General features: G+C 35.8%; 1 protein-coding gene across 1 annotated transcript in view; it reads left to right on the forward strand.

The window, feature by feature from the left end:
• The first annotated feature begins 26 nt into the window (after nt 1-26).
• The window catches only part of LOC306868652 (exportin-6-like), a 30258-nt gene continuing 14620 nt past the window's right edge, over nt 27-15664 (forward strand). Inside the window, exons 1-13 of the mRNA XM_079414915.1 lie at nt 27-487; nt 2393-2483; nt 6880-6992; nt 7690-7887; nt 9204-9363; nt 9477-9554; nt 10970-11453; nt 11539-11665; nt 13104-13213; nt 13301-13409; nt 13496-13588; nt 13851-13920; nt 15022-15181. Of these exons, the coding sequence (XP_079271041.1) occupies nt 485-487; nt 2393-2483; nt 6880-6992; nt 7690-7887; nt 9204-9363; nt 9477-9554; nt 10970-11453; nt 11539-11665; nt 13104-13213; nt 13301-13409; nt 13496-13588; nt 13851-13920; nt 15022-15181 (1796 nt within the window). The 5' untranslated portion in view covers nt 27-484. The remainder of the gene's footprint in view (nt 488-2392; nt 2484-6879; nt 6993-7689; nt 7888-9203; nt 9364-9476; nt 9555-10969; nt 11454-11538; nt 11666-13103; nt 13214-13300; nt 13410-13495; nt 13589-13850; nt 13921-15021; nt 15182-15664) is intronic.

The raw sequence follows: 15664 nt of genomic DNA on the forward strand, positions 1-15664 counted from the left end.
ATTTCTATTAGTATGAGGAAGATGTCACTTCCGTTAGTTTAATGGGCAGAGGAGAGGAAGCTACGAGAGGCCTGCACTGAAAGAGCGATCCCACCAACCCAAGGAGTGGCTCTATCAGTCTTCTGAGGGCTCAAAATAAAGCACCGTGACCCGCACAGCGCTATCGTCGCCCGAGACGTAAACAACAGAGTCCCGACATATTTTTAACACCGCTGTTTTGTTGCTCTTCTCTCTGTTTCGTAGTAGTTTTATGCGGTTTGTCGCCGTGTATCCGGCCAGCGTCAGTTCCAGTCTCGCTCCCTTTAGGCTCTCGCTAGATCAACAATAATAAGTGTCCCGTAACCGGGGTACACCGGTCGTGTGCGGGATAGTAATGCGGAATTTCGGTGTTTCCAGGTGAAACACAAAGGCCCCAGAGGAAGCATGAGCGAGCAGAACCAGATTCATCTCATATTATAGCCGCATAAAAGCTCAGAGCCCGGGCATGGTGAGTCAGAATTAATGCATACGTATATTTAAGTCTATTTGACCCATGTATGTTGTTTTCTTTTTTTTTCTTATCCATATACGTGAGCTGTCTATATGTGCATCAAAAGCTTGAAGATTGCAATGCTTTTGAAGTGTCTGTGCTTCTTTATTTGCCTGTATATGTTAATATTGCTTTGTGCTATAAACATGTATTTGCTTTAAGCACGTAAAAAACACTTTGGTTTAGGTATGTATAACTAGAATGATGTTTTAGGACTGACAGATAGCAGTCATAGATCTGTCATATGAAAGCAAATCAAATGCAAGCTACTCTGTCATTAAGGAAAGGTATCAGGTGATATTCACACAAATAAAGCAGAGCTGAGCTGCTTCTGCGTGTGTGTGTGTGTGTGTAACGGTGTCCTCTTGAGTTCATGACAGTCTGAACGGTATGAGGAAATCAAAGGCATCCTTCTTCTGCTGTGACATCACACTCACTGTATGGAGCAACATGCAACGTGTCGTGACTCATACAAAGAATTCAGAGCCCTGAGCATCATCACCCTCATCAGCAGCCCACTTCCTGTTCTCATCTTCCAGCCTTTTTACTCTTTTCTGTGAACACTCGCCTTTTTTTGTATTTTGTGGGTGAGCTTGCACTGAAAAAAGGGAACTGTTAAAAGGCGGCAACATGATACACTATGCATCGTCTTTAAGGGTTAATAAAAAATTAAATGAAATAGAAAAAGGCAGCATGATACACTATGCATCGTCTTTAAGGGTTAATAAAAAATTAAATGAAATAGAAAAAGGCAGCATGATGCACTATGCATCGTCTTTAAGGGTTAATAAAAAATTAAATGAAATAGAAAAAGGCAGCATGATGCACTATGCATCGTCTTTAAGGGTTAATAAAAAATTAAATGAAATAGAAAAAGGCAGCATGATGCACTATGCATCGTCTTTAAGGGTTAATTAAAAATTAAATGAAATAGAAAAAGGCAGCATGATGCACTATGCATCGTCTTTAAGGGTTAATAAAAAAGAAAAGAAAAAGGCAACATGATGCATTGCACAGTCTTTAAGGGTTAATACATAAAAAAATGAAATAAAAAAGGCATCATGATGCATTACACAGTCTTTAAGGGTTAATACATAAATAAATGAAATAAAAAAGGCATCATGATGCATTACACATAGCCGTTAAGAGTTAAAAAAAACTATAAAATTATAAATTCATTCATTTGTTCCAAACATGTTTGACCTTCTTTTTTGGAATACTCACACAAAAAGATTTTGAAGAATTTGTCAGCTGTTTTTGTCCATTCTGTTCAAAATAGCATTGTATGAACAATGACAATAGCAAAACACTTAGACAAATTTTTTTTTAAATCAGCTTTTGTGTCCCACAGAAAAAAGTCTTACAGGTTTGGAATGACATGACGGTAAGAAACTGTGGCAAAATAATTTATGTTATATTTATATTATAATTTAATAATGACAGATCTTATTTTATTTATTTTCTTTACTTAACTTTAACTATATTTATAAGTAAATAAGCTATTAAAATTTCCCCAAACCAAATGCATAACAGCGATGACAACAGCATAAATAAAGACAGCAACTTTAAAACAATCCAATAACAGTAACTATGCTGTTAATTCATGCTGGGAGCTTGTAAACCCTTAAATCAGTTGCGAAAACATTTGAGGGATATATCGTTAGTCTAAAATTGGATTCTCTGTACAGTAGATTCACATTTTTGAGTACTCTACTCTGTATGGTGGATTTGCAGATTAGAAATGCGATGGGAACCGTGTTCGATGCACTACATGGCTGCATTAAAAGTTCAGATTGAAGTGCCTTATCTTGTCATATCTCACCCCACCCCCCCCACCCCCTCTTCTGTCTCTCTATGCTGCAGGCGTCAGAGGAGGCCTCCTTACGGGCCCTGGAGAGTCTTATGACAGAGTTTTTCCACAGCTGCACCACCAATGACCGCAAGAGAGAGATTGGTGAGAATATGCCTGACACTGGCCTTCACGCAGTTATCATGCCCTGATTTGCAGAGTCATCCTTTGTGCAGTTTTAATCTGAAAAGGCTGTCACTTGTTATGTCTGTCTGATATCATGAGCCGTTCAATTTTCTCTTCTTTCAAGAAATTTCTTAATGCCCAAGATCGCCCTATATTCACTACAATGATGCCTATTCAGTATTTAGCAAATTGTCAGGAGCAGTGTGCTAATAGAAGTAGTGTGCATACTATTAAATAAGTGTAAAATGTAGTAAGGTCTATTAAAGTTGATCTTCGTGTGTAGCATCTACTGCTCTGCAGATACTTCTGAAGAAGCCAAGTGTTGGAAAAGAGCAATCTGATCTGTACAGTTTGACATGCATATTTCCACATCAGTTATTTTATATTGCTCTTTTCATGTGCAAAAAAAAGCTTTCAGGGTTTCTGCAGGGTTTAGCGTTTTTAAAAAGGTCTTAAATTGGAGCAGAAAGTCTTAGTCATAAAGTCCTGGCATGCACTGCAAATATCTAAATACCTAAGTTTTTTTTTTTTCAATACAAATATCTAAACATCCTTAAAACAAGGTACATTTACATGAAATGTAAATAGAAGATATGAAGTTTTCTTTACTGAGAAATTAAAAAAATATATATAAACGAGTTTATGCTTAAAACAAGAACAAACATCTGTCAATGGGGAATGAAAAATTGTTTTCATTTGAATTACATTGATTTCATGGAATCAATTTCTTATAGGGCAAGCCTTCCTGTTCACTTCCTGGTCACTTTGCTTGTCAAGTAAATGTGTCTTGATTTGAGAGTCTTTAGACATTTGGAAAACAAGACAGGAATACTGAGCAAGAACATAACGTTTTTGCAGTTTGATCAGATTGTACTGTAAAAAGGATTTCCATAATCTAGTGGTTGGGAGCAGAGGTATTCAAGCTTTAAGCATTTTTGTTTTGAAGTTGTAGTTTCAAACTTTGAATTGTTAAATCTTCTTTAGATTGGTCTTAAAAAGTCTTATATTTGCCTCATTACTCATATGACCTGCAGAAGCCCTGGAGTTTACATAACAGTCATAAAGGTACAGCAGCACAAATATGGCCTGTTTAATTCATGATTCGAGGCGGACTGGAAAATATTATTGTTGCTTCTGTGATGAATTGCTTATATTCTTCTAATGCAAGTCACTTTGGGTAAAAACATCTGCTAAATTCAATGGAAAATGCTTCAAAACAAAATTATGACTGTTTTGATGCGTCAATGCTTTTAAAATATATAAGGAAACGTCAAATAAAAATAAATGATCATGCGACCACTTTAAGATGAGGAATGTGGCTAATAACTGTTATATCTTGTGGGTGGAGACCACATTCATCACATCTAAACTGTGTCTTTTAAGTTTTATAAAATCCTTGGTATTCAGTTTGAGAGCATTTGGCCCTCTAATTCCTCCGTCCAAACATGGTGCTTTGAAATTCAGGACTTGTAGTTCAACATATGATCAGTGTACACTTCTCAGCAGTGATATATTTGGAGAAAGTGAAACTGTAATTGGTCAAGTTTTTCTTCATCAGGAAATAAATGGCTTGTATATCAGACCATATATTGCATCAGAAACATTCAGTTGTCGAGTTGCGCATTGTTAGTGTCATTTTACTTTACGAGAAAACCAACAATACATTTGTAATAAAGTAAGTTCACCCAAATATGACAGAATTTAACCTTTTGAAATGGCTTGATTTATATTAATTTCTGCTTTAAACTTGACTCCATAATTATAAGGTTAGTCCATAATGCAATAAAGAAATTATTTAAACTGTACATTAATTTATGAACTATGAAGGAAATATGAAGTGTGAATGAGATTTTTACAGAAGCTGTTTGAGTGTAAGTCAGCTGTATTCGTTGCAACCATCTATATGGTCTTTCACCATATTTCACACCATGTTTTCAGACAAAACCATATGTTAAAAACTTTCAGCTGCGCATGGTTTTTCAGTTCCTACTTGTCACAAGAGTTGATCTGTTTTTTTTAAAACGTTATCATAACAAAAATCTGCCCTATCTAATGGAGTCATTCGGTTCCTAGAAAGATGGAACGCATATTGATTTTAAAAAGGCAGATACTGTAAGTGGATTTAGATCCAGTGTCTGTCAATTGAACTGTTAATGGTGTTTCCAGGTTATTGTAAAGTAGCTCTTGCTCACAAAAATACCGTGTTTTAACTCTGTTTGAAATGCTCATCTATGTAGGTGTGCAACAAACCAACAGAGGTGGGTAGAGTACCCAAAAACTGTACTAAAGTAAAAGTACTTGTAGAAATATTTACTCAAGTAAAAGTAAAAGTAATAGTCTGAATAGTTACTTGAGTAAGAGTAAAAAAGTATCGGATAAAAAAAACTACTCAAGTAGTTAGTTACTCGCTACTTTGGATCATATACTGAATATAGTCTATATATATATATATATATATATATATATATATATATATATATATATATATATATATATATATAAATATAAATTTTATCTAAATATATATATATATATATATATATATATATATATATATATATATATATATATATACATACACACACACACAACTGCCGTTCAAAAGATATTTTTTTTTTAATGTAATTTATTTCAGTGATGCAAATTAATTTTTATCGGCCTTTAAGCCAGTCTTCAGTGTGACATAATCCTTCAGAAATCATTCCAATATCTTGATTTATTATCAATGCTGTTTTTTTCAGCTTTCTATTCATAAAAGAATTGTGAACAAAATGTCACAGGTTCCAAAAAAAGCAGCAAAACCCTGTTGAAAAAACCAGCATATGCTGGTATAGGTATGTTTTGAAGCATGGGATGCTGGTTTGGGCTGGTTTAAGCTGGTCCTAAAATGGTCTGACCAGCTTAAGACCAGCATAAACCAGCAAAAAAACAGCATAAACCAGCATCACAGCTTCAAAACATACCAAACTAGCATATGCTGTTTTTTTCAACAACACTGATAATAAATCAATATATTAGAATGATTGTTGAAGGATCATATGACTCTGAAAACTGGAGTAACAGCTGATAAAAATTCAGATTTCCATCACTGAATTAAATTATATTTTAAAGTATATTAATTAAGTATATTTATTAATTATGTATTTTGTATCTATATAACCTCTGACACGGAGAAGAGAGAAATCTCCTCACATGACCGCTACAGAACATCTGAACATAACGAAATAAATGCATATGATGGATCTTCTTCCGTCTGTTCCGCAAAATGTAAACAAATGTAGCTTTTATTTCTGCAAGCGTAAATATTGTGAAAATATCAACATTAATTGTGTCTAAGCAAAGGCATTCCTCCTGGAACTAACGCGGGTTTGGCGGGTGTTCATTTCATACTCTGTGACAGCTTATTTAATGAATTAATTCTAGATTGTATTTAATGTATAAGGTACATTTACAAAAAACTGGTAATGTCATAGTGGTTCGTGTACTGTTAACGAATCTATACCTGTGGAACCGACAGCACACGCGGTGTTCATCTAATGAAGATCTTCATAGCTAGCAAACCATAGCCTTTGCAGATTTGCTTTCAACTGACTGTAGATCCAAAGCCACGTCTTCAACGCTCTTAATGTTCATAAACTTTCTGTTATCTGAGTGAGAACCGCTTCAGCGTGCGGCAAGGAACTGAACGAATCATTCAAACTGATTCGTGAACCGATTCACTGGTTTGCCAACTGGTTTGATCGAGCCGTCGAACAGAATCGACTCAAAAGAATGAATCATTCGCGAACGGACATCGCTCGTTGCCCAGAGAAAGGTAGACGGCGCGTTTGTAATAAATTGAAGCATTTTTATCTTTATTGCGTATTGCATTAAGATAAAGTAACGAGAGGAGCGTCGCCCACAGTAACTAAGTAAAAGTACAGTTTTTTCACTAAAAATGTACTTGAGTAAGAGTAAAAGTACTCTAAAAGTATTAGTTACTCAAAAAATTTACTCAAGTAAATGTAACTCGTTACTACCCACCTCTGCAAACCAATGTTTTCTTTTTCATGCAAATATGCGAAACTTTGTACAAACTGTCACTGGCTTGTCATGAAACTAGAAGTGAATGGCTCCAGTTGTGGGAACAGCCTTCATTTATGCTTTACAGAACTTGTTTCTTACGTGTCTGTGTGAAATGAACTTGTAGATGCCCTTTTCATAGTATTGCTCATGTTCACGGAGTTTCTGTGTTTCTTTGGTGTTAAGTGCAACAAACCATACAAATAAACATTTTAACAATTTCCGCAATTTGGTTTGTTTCAGTTAGAAAGTGAATGTTTTTTTTCTTCAAAATGAGTTTTTGTACTGACGGTTTTGTTGTTGTTTATTGCAGAAGAGCTGCTGAACAGTTTTGCGGGTCAGCCTGGCTCATGGAGGCACTGCCTCTACTTCCTCTCCAACAGCAGAAATGAATACGTTATGATGTACAGCCTCACCGTGTTTGAGGTAAAATTAAGCCTTCAATTCATTATTTTCTGTAGGTTGATTTCATGACTGCAAAGACCATTTTCAAGTCACACAAATACCATTCAAAACTTTTTAAAAGAAGTCTCTCATGCTCACCTGGGTGATAATTTTTTTTAAGATTCTTTAATTAATAGGAAGTTCAAAAGAACAGCTGAATGAAAGTAATTTATTAATAAAAATATTATTTAAAAAAAAAAAAAACTTTCCATAAAATTTGGCCTTTAGGATTCTTTTTTTGCAATAACATTATTTTCATTACTAGTGAGTATTTTTCCCCTAACTTGTTATTACTGTATTGCAAAAACAGCTATATCATTTAAATGATCTATACTAAATATATGCTAAATATAATTTTAATTATTTATTGTTTTTATAGTGGATGGTTTTCGCTACTATAGTGCAATGTTAGTTTTAAGGGTATTTTTAGGGAATTTTAAGGGGCATTATTTGGCATTAAAATAATATCACCATACAAAAAAAACTAAAACATCTTAATGGTAGAAAAAATAGGCTTAATTTTCTGTATGCAAAATACAACTATTTTTTCTTTTGATTTTATGGTGAAACATGAGATTGTTTGTTTGATTCACCCTAAAATGCATTAAAATATACGAGCACAGGCATCATAGACTGTTTAAGATAATACACATGACAGTAATTGTGTCCTTCTCTCCAGAATCTTGTGAACAAGATGTGGGTTGGTGTAGCCAGTGAAGACAAAGCAGAACTTCGTAGCTGCTTGCCCAAGCTTCTGCTTTCCCAGCATGCACTGCTGCCTTTCTTCATCAGAAACAAGCTGTGCAAAGTCATTGTGGACATCGGACGCCAGGACTGGCCGATGTTCTACTATGACTTCTTCAGCAACACCTTACAGGTACATCTTACTCTTCTTTATTACGTATTATTAGGGTTGGTACGCGATTTAAAATTTGTAAACTATTTAATCGCACATGGCTGAGAAATTACTCCTAAAAGATAGTCATTGTTGTGTAAAGCATCAAATAGACATTACAAAAGTAGCTTCAGCAAGAAATATTTTGTTTGATATAATTTATTACATATACTCTTTTGGACGATGAGGGTGAGTAAATGATGACACAATTGTCATTTTTGGGTGGTTGATCTATACCTTTAATAATTGTATTAATTCTATTATTACTATGGTAATATGAAATTTTTCTTTAATGAAATTATCATTTAAATAATAAACTAAAACTGCCAGTAGGTGGTGGTATATGTCTTAATGATTAAGTCATCGAGTCATTTATTCATTCATTTGATTTGTTCAAATGCCTGATTCATTTAGGAGTGAAGTGAATGGTCCATTGAATCATTGGTAGGGCTGGGACGATAAATCGATGCAGAATCGATTCATGGATCGAGTCTGAGATTTTCATACTACATCGCGATTCCTCTCGAATCGATTCTGAGCTTAGATTTTAACAGCAGATGGCGCTGCATGCTTTAGAAACAGCCGTACTGTGCTTGTATCCAAATCCTTACACACACTTGAACCTAAATTACAAGGGTGTTCACAGTGGGCTGTGTTTACATTAATCTCGCATCATGAAATGGCATCGGTCTGCGCTGCGCCGCTTCAAATCCAACACACCTGTGGCCAATGGTTCACCCAATTCATTCACACCGTGCTTTAAGAATTGAAATGCCGCTGTGTGTTGCACGGAAATGAGCAATTCTGCTTTGTCTTTATATTTTTGTTGGCAAAATTTTGCAAAACGGACAACATTGTGTCTAAAATAACACAATATTAACTTCTTACTTGCTGAACTGTTGTATCACATCAGTATCACATTTGTGTGATGTTGCACTTAGCATATTGCTTGTGTGATATTGCTTAACTATATGATGTAAATATGAGACAGAAGCTCAAACAGGGGCATTTTTGCCCCATATCCTGAATTTTAGGGACATTCTAACTACGTTCTCTTGGCTCCATCACGCAGTGAGTTGTTGCTCTGCCTCATATTTGTCATCAATCAACTGTATGAAATATCAGATGACCCACATAGGTTTGGGGCCCGCCAAGTGCGTTAAATGCGTTTAATAATTTGAATGCGTTATCTTTCACCGTAATTATTTAGTCTAATTAACGCATTAAATTACCAGCCCTAATTATTATTAAATCATATTAAAGTGATCTGACTCCATCTTTGTGGTTTTGTGTCGTAGTTAGTACAGTCACCGTCTCTAGCACCGCTGGGTTTAGTTCTGCTCAAGATGACCTCAGAAGAACTGGTCTGTCCCAGAGAAGACTTGAGCGTCGCTCGTAAAGAGGAGCTGAAGAAACTCCTGCTGGATCAGATCCCCACCGTACTGAACCTTCTGACTGGTGAGAGGCTCAGAACTCGTTAATTCACAGTATATGTGGTTGTTAATAGTCTTAAGCCCTGGAAAATGTGTATGTGATCTGATTGGGCTTGCATTGCTCTCTTTTCCTCGCAGGTATTTTGGAGACAGTCTGGGACAAACACAGTGTTACAGTCACCACTCCCCCTCCATCCCCCACGTCTAGAGAGTCAGGTGAGCTTCTGCTTTGACCCTTTTAACACTGGTATGTTTTGAAAGGCAAGGTCTATATCAGTGGTACCAAGTGCTAATATAGGTTATTTATAGGTAGTCGTCGTCGTATCTGCGAGTCATCTGTGTCACGTCACCTGTAGTGTTTTTTTCCCCTGTTGGCAAAGGAATGGACCCGCCCTACTCTGCCTCTGATTGGCTTACCTTAATATTCTTTCCCTCATCCAACCAATCTCACTCCTGAAGCCTAACTTTTAGACGCTGCAGCCAGGCAACTGTCCATATTTCGGATGGAACGCATTCGTATCTGCTGTAAATTATGGTGTTCCAGTTTACCGCGTGAGGCTGCAGTTTTTTTTGTTTGTTGTTGTTTTGCATGAGGCTGTTGTTGTGATAGCTATGAAGATTGTTAGTTATGTTATCGCTACATTAGTTCGCTAGCCTTTGCAAAAATGCTCCTCAGTCTCAACCTTAACATTTGTTTCGCATATCAGTAAGATATTACTCTGACATGAAGTCGATTTGAGAACTGTTCAACCTACAAGTAAAGCATACCGTTTAATGTTTAGTAATATTAGTGTCACTCAGCTCAAGTCAGGCAGCGCTAAGCCATAGCTAGATGTTTCAAGATGGAGAAACACCTTGCGTTTAGCCCGTCAGTTGCTGAAATGAAGATTTACAGTGGTTTATTTCCCCTGACTAAGTTCATGTAACATCTTAACAATCCTTGTTGATTGTAGATCGTAGGTTTGGGGGTGGTGGAGTTTAGTTTGTCACCTTTTTCACTCCTGGCGAGTTTGCACCCCTGAACATAATTTAGTATTTTTTTTGTAATCCTGTGGCCTGAGAAATTTAATAGTAATACTTTAAATAATTAGTTTTAGTGTAAAAAAAAAATTAACTAAATTGAAGAGTTTTTAAGGCCTTAGACCGTTTTAAATACGTTAAATGTTATGACATAATTTTTCAAATTGCCTTAAATAGATTTTTAAGAATTCTGCAGATACCTTGTAAATAGTAAAATAAAATATTCATTGATATTTGTGTATTGAAAATGTTTTTGATTGACATTTATGGTCTTTATTTTATTTGGGCTAGTTAAATTAATTTTCGGACTACCAAAATCTGAAGAATACCTGCCCGAAGGGCTACCAGGGATTTTGAAATTTTGCGAGCCCTGTCATTATCATTTAGTCAATCAGTGAACTTTGAATAAATATAGAAATGAAAATGAATTTAGTATTTATGTATATTTTTTTGTTATATTAAGTTATCTCTATTAATGAACTTTAAGTACATATAGAAAATTTAAAGCCACATGGGTCGTCAACCAATACTGAAAATCTGGTCCCTCACTAGCTGAAAGCTACTAGTAAATGATTGCGGTGTTAATTGTTGTCTTTTGTCATGTTCTGTAGGTATTTTGGCGGGCGACAGCACACCGATGGTTCTGGAAGCTGAAAGTGGCGCTCTGTGTCTGCTAGCGCTGGAATGCTTGGCTCATCTCTTTAGCTGGATCCCTCTCTCCTCTTCCATCACTCCATCCCTCCTCGCTTCAATTTTTCATTTCGCTCGCTTCGGATGCCAGCAGCCAATCAAAACGAAACCTCTGCCCACTTCCAATGGAGACTCCGCCCCCGGAAGCCTCCCAGCCAATGGCGGCGGCGGGGAACACTGCAGGACTGGTCAGATGGTGGACCACGCCGACCGCGCCAGACTGGGTGTGATGGCCATGAACTGTATTAACGAGTTAATGTGCAAAAACTGCGTCCCAGTGGACTTTGAGGAGTTTCTGCTCCGCATGTTTCAACAGACTTTCTACCTGCTGCAAAGACTCACAAACACACACTCGCACACCAACACGCACACCATCAAAAGCAGATTGCAAGAATTAGACGAAAGGTAAGAAATAGATGCGCATGCTTTAAACTTTTAACTCCTTGATGCCGCTGCTTTTTAACCCTTTCTGCCTGTCTGTCCCTTTCAGCTATGTGGAAAAGTTCACAGATTTCCTCAGGCTGTTTGTTAGTGTTCATCTGCGGAGGATCGAATCTAACGCCCAGTTTCCTCTAGTGGAATTTCTAGCTTTGCTCCTCAAATACACCTTTAACCAGGTAAAACACCTTCACTTAATGTTCCAGGAAGCACTGACTCTAACTTACCATATTAATGTCTAATGATACTTCCTTTTGCTGGTCTTTGTTTGCTCAAACCTTCCCTGTTACTCTAATTTTTAACTCTATCACCCTCCTTTTTTTTGTTTTCAAACTGGTGAAAACACCTGGTGTATTTTTATTGATGTTTTCCTGGTTATAGTTGAATGTTTGTTGAAAGTGTCTGTACTTGAAGGTGCTTTTTTATTTTTTTAACTCTGTGGCTTTGTCAGTATCTAACCACAAGATGTGCATTATCGAGACTAATATTTAAGGTGCATGAGTTTACATGCCTCTTGTAGAATATGCAAGATTGTAATAACAATTTAAGAAGGATCAGAAATGTCACGTTTTTTTTATTTTTTATTTAGTACAAGGCATGTGACGGTATCAAATTTTCATGTTATGATAATTGCTAAAGCTTTTAATCACTGTATACTGTATTATCACAAAATGGAAATTTAGTTGCAAAAAAGTGTTGTCATATACAATATAACAGGTTTAGTCATTTTTTACTTTACACGCAAAAATGTATAAAGTAAAAAAAAAAAGTTTCAAACAGATTAAAGTGCAAAAGAATTAAACAGAACAATAGGTAACGCTTTACAATAAGGTCTCATTAGTTAATCTTAGTTACTCTTAAACTCTTTCACTTAAACTGCTCGGGTTGGCGCAGGTTCATTAAAGGAGTTAAACTTTAATTTCTTTAGTTGGTCTTTCGATTTTAACTTACTAAATGTTGAATTTACCTATGATTAATGAATGCTTGGAAGAATGTTTCATGCTAACTATTGAATTAACTAATGGAGCCTTAACGTAAAGTGTGACCGAAAAATAAAGAATCAAAACTTTGTCAAACAAATAGCTAAGGCATGTTGTAGTCCAGATTAAAATATAAAAAGGTTTGAAAATAAATAACTTTGTCCTAGTAGCATGAAAATCATTAGTTATTTAAATTGTGTTTTATAAACAAAGTGAACAAAGAACGCTCACTTTGTATTCACTGGAGCTGTCAATCACTGTACTCATCAAAAATAATGCTATAATCAACACTTTTCATGATTAGTTAATCTCAACAGCTGTGACATTAAGTGTCGTGAAAGTTTTGACATTGATTGTCGTGAAGGTTTTGACATTACCTAAATCATAGCAGTTGGTGTGTACATTGAAGCCTTAAAGGAGACCCGTCCCCTTTAAACGGTGTTTAACTCGTATGGCTAAAATGATGGTACAAAATGGGCTTTTATCTCCAAGTTATGACCGTTTTTGATGTAAAAATCCTTAGCATTAAAAGTGCACCTCAGGAAACATGATAAAATAAAAATGCAATTTGTGACTGTTAAAAAGAGTTTGACTCGGCACTAAAATTAAATTTTTTTATTTATTTAATTTGTTTTAGGCGACTCATGAGGGTTATCTGGCCTGTCTAGACATCTGGAGTATATTCCTGGACTACCTGACCACCAAGATCAGAAGCCGATTGGCTGACAGTGACAGTGTCATTAACAGGTGCGTTTCTGTGGACTTTTTGTGAACCCAAGAATTGAGTTTAGATTGTATTAAAAACATTGCGGTAATCTGTGTGCGTGTGACCAGGTATAAAGACGCTCTAGTTCTGCTGCTGCGTGAAGTTCTTAACAGGATCCAGTTCAGGTTAAACCAGAGTCAGCTAGAAGAGCTCGATGACGAGACCCTTGATGATGATGTAAGGATCAATCAAACATACAAGCATCAATTTTGTTCTGCAGAATTTTTGGAACTTTTTTTTCTCCCCCGCTCTGGTCTCTATAGCAACAGACGGAATGGCAGCGATACCTGCGTCAGAGTTTGGAAGTGGTTGCCAAGGTGATGGAGCTTCTGCCGTCCCAGACCTTTTCAGTTCTGGTAGGTGTACATGAGTGGGTGAGCGTGTACATACTCGCTCTCTTTGTACTAAAAACAATTGACTCTTCATTGGCAAGTATAATAGATGTTGATTATGGAAGAAAATCTGATTTAAATATTGTGTGTGTGTGTATATATATATATATATATATATATATATATATATATATATATATATATATATATATATATATATATATATATATATATATATATATATATATATATATATATATAATTGTATATGTGTGTGTGTTTTTAGTTTACGGTGCTCCAGGAGGATCTGGACATTTATCTTGGCCTGCAGCAGTATATCATGAGATCAGGAACAAGTGAGTTTCTCTTCATTGTTACAATCTGAATGAGTTTTATAGATGGCTTTGTTCCAAAACCTGTAGAGCTGCATAACCAGGTAATGCTTTTAGGTATCCAAATGCAAATACCATTCCGTTAAAGGAGACATTGTTTTGGCCAGATTTTAAGGCAGGATTGCATATATGCGTCATGGATAAGGCAATCACAGAATTCCATGCAAGATGCGGTGTCATTTTTACTCCGTGTCCAAATGTTACTGTCTTGAATGTCTTAATGTACCAAAGCATAAAGGGGAATATGATAGTAATGTGATATCTTTGACAACTTTATTTCCTTGTTAATCAGGCAGTAACATTTTTTTTGCTATCTGACTTCCTATAAAATATTACATAAATATTTTACTACCTTGACATGGGTAATTTTACTTGTTACTTTTTTTGACCTGAGTTTCAACAATAATTCTTGTTTGATTTAAGGCTGCACAACTACACATGAAATATAATATAAAGTAGGAAGTTGTACATGAACTGTAATGCACATTACCGTTTAAAAGCTTGGGGTTAGTATGGTTTTTTTTTCACTTGTTTAAAAAAATAGTAGAACAGTAATATTTTGAAATATTATTGTGATTTTAAAATAAGTTTTCTATTTGAATTTATTTTAAAATTTTATTTTATTTCTGCAATCAAAGCTGAATTTTCAGCATCATTATTCCAGTCCTCAGTGTCACACGATCCTTCAGAAATCATTCTAATATGTTGATTTGCTGTTCAAGAAAGTTGTTATTATTATAAATATTAAAAACATTTGTGCTGCTTAATATTTTTTATTTTTCAGCTTCAATTAATTTATCAATTTAATGCATCTTTGCAAAGAAAAAATATTAACTTACTGACTGCAAATTTATGAATGGTAATATACCTTCTACTGATTGCTTGAACACTTGAGCAGTCTGTAAATATATAGGTTAAGTGAGTAGTATTTGAGTGGCATCTGGTCTTGTAATGTTCGCTCTGGTTTTTAGTGGCGCTTCTGTTCTCATGTGGCTAGTGAGCTGCTGTCAGCTGTTGTTGAGTGGTTTCGCACCTCTCTCTCTCTGTGTGTGTGTGTGAGAGCAGGTCGTAGGCTGAACATCACAGCGGAGGCCGACTGCAGAAAGCTGCACTGCGCTCTCAGAGACCTGAGCTCTCTTTTGCAGTCCGTGGGACGTCTGGCCGAGTTCTTCACAGGGGACGTTTTCACCACTCGTTTTAACGACGCTCTCGCCATCGTGCAGAGGTCAGTTCCTGAATCTCAATTCCTCTTTTAACAACAAAACTCTCTCCTTATGTTTGTTTAATGTCCTCTGTGTTTGTTCATGTTTTATGCCATTTTATACCTCAAATTACAATCACATTAGGCCATACTGTGATTCCTGTTTTTCTATTTCCAAATTTAAATCCTCTTAAAGTGAGTATTAAGACTTTTGTAATACCGTTTAAGTTATGAGAGACTTTTTATGTCTCCTTTTAAGACTCCTATATATTTTTATTTTTTATTTTTTAAAGGTCCCATGGCATGAAAATTTCACTTTGAGGTTTTTTAACATTAATATGAGTTACCCTAGCCTGACTATGGTCCCCCAGTGGCTAGAAATGGCGATAGGTGTAAACCGAGCCCTGGGTATCCTGCTTCGCCTTTGAGAAAATGAAAGCTCAGATGGCCCGATCTGGAATCTTCCCCTTATGTCGTCATACGGGGAAAGGTTACCTCCCCTTTCTC

Source organism: Barbus barbus (genome assembly GCF_936440315.1).
Source record: "Barbus barbus genome assembly, chromosome: 4".
Classification (NCBI taxonomy): Eukaryota; Metazoa; Chordata; class Actinopteri; order Cypriniformes; family Cyprinidae; genus Barbus; species Barbus barbus.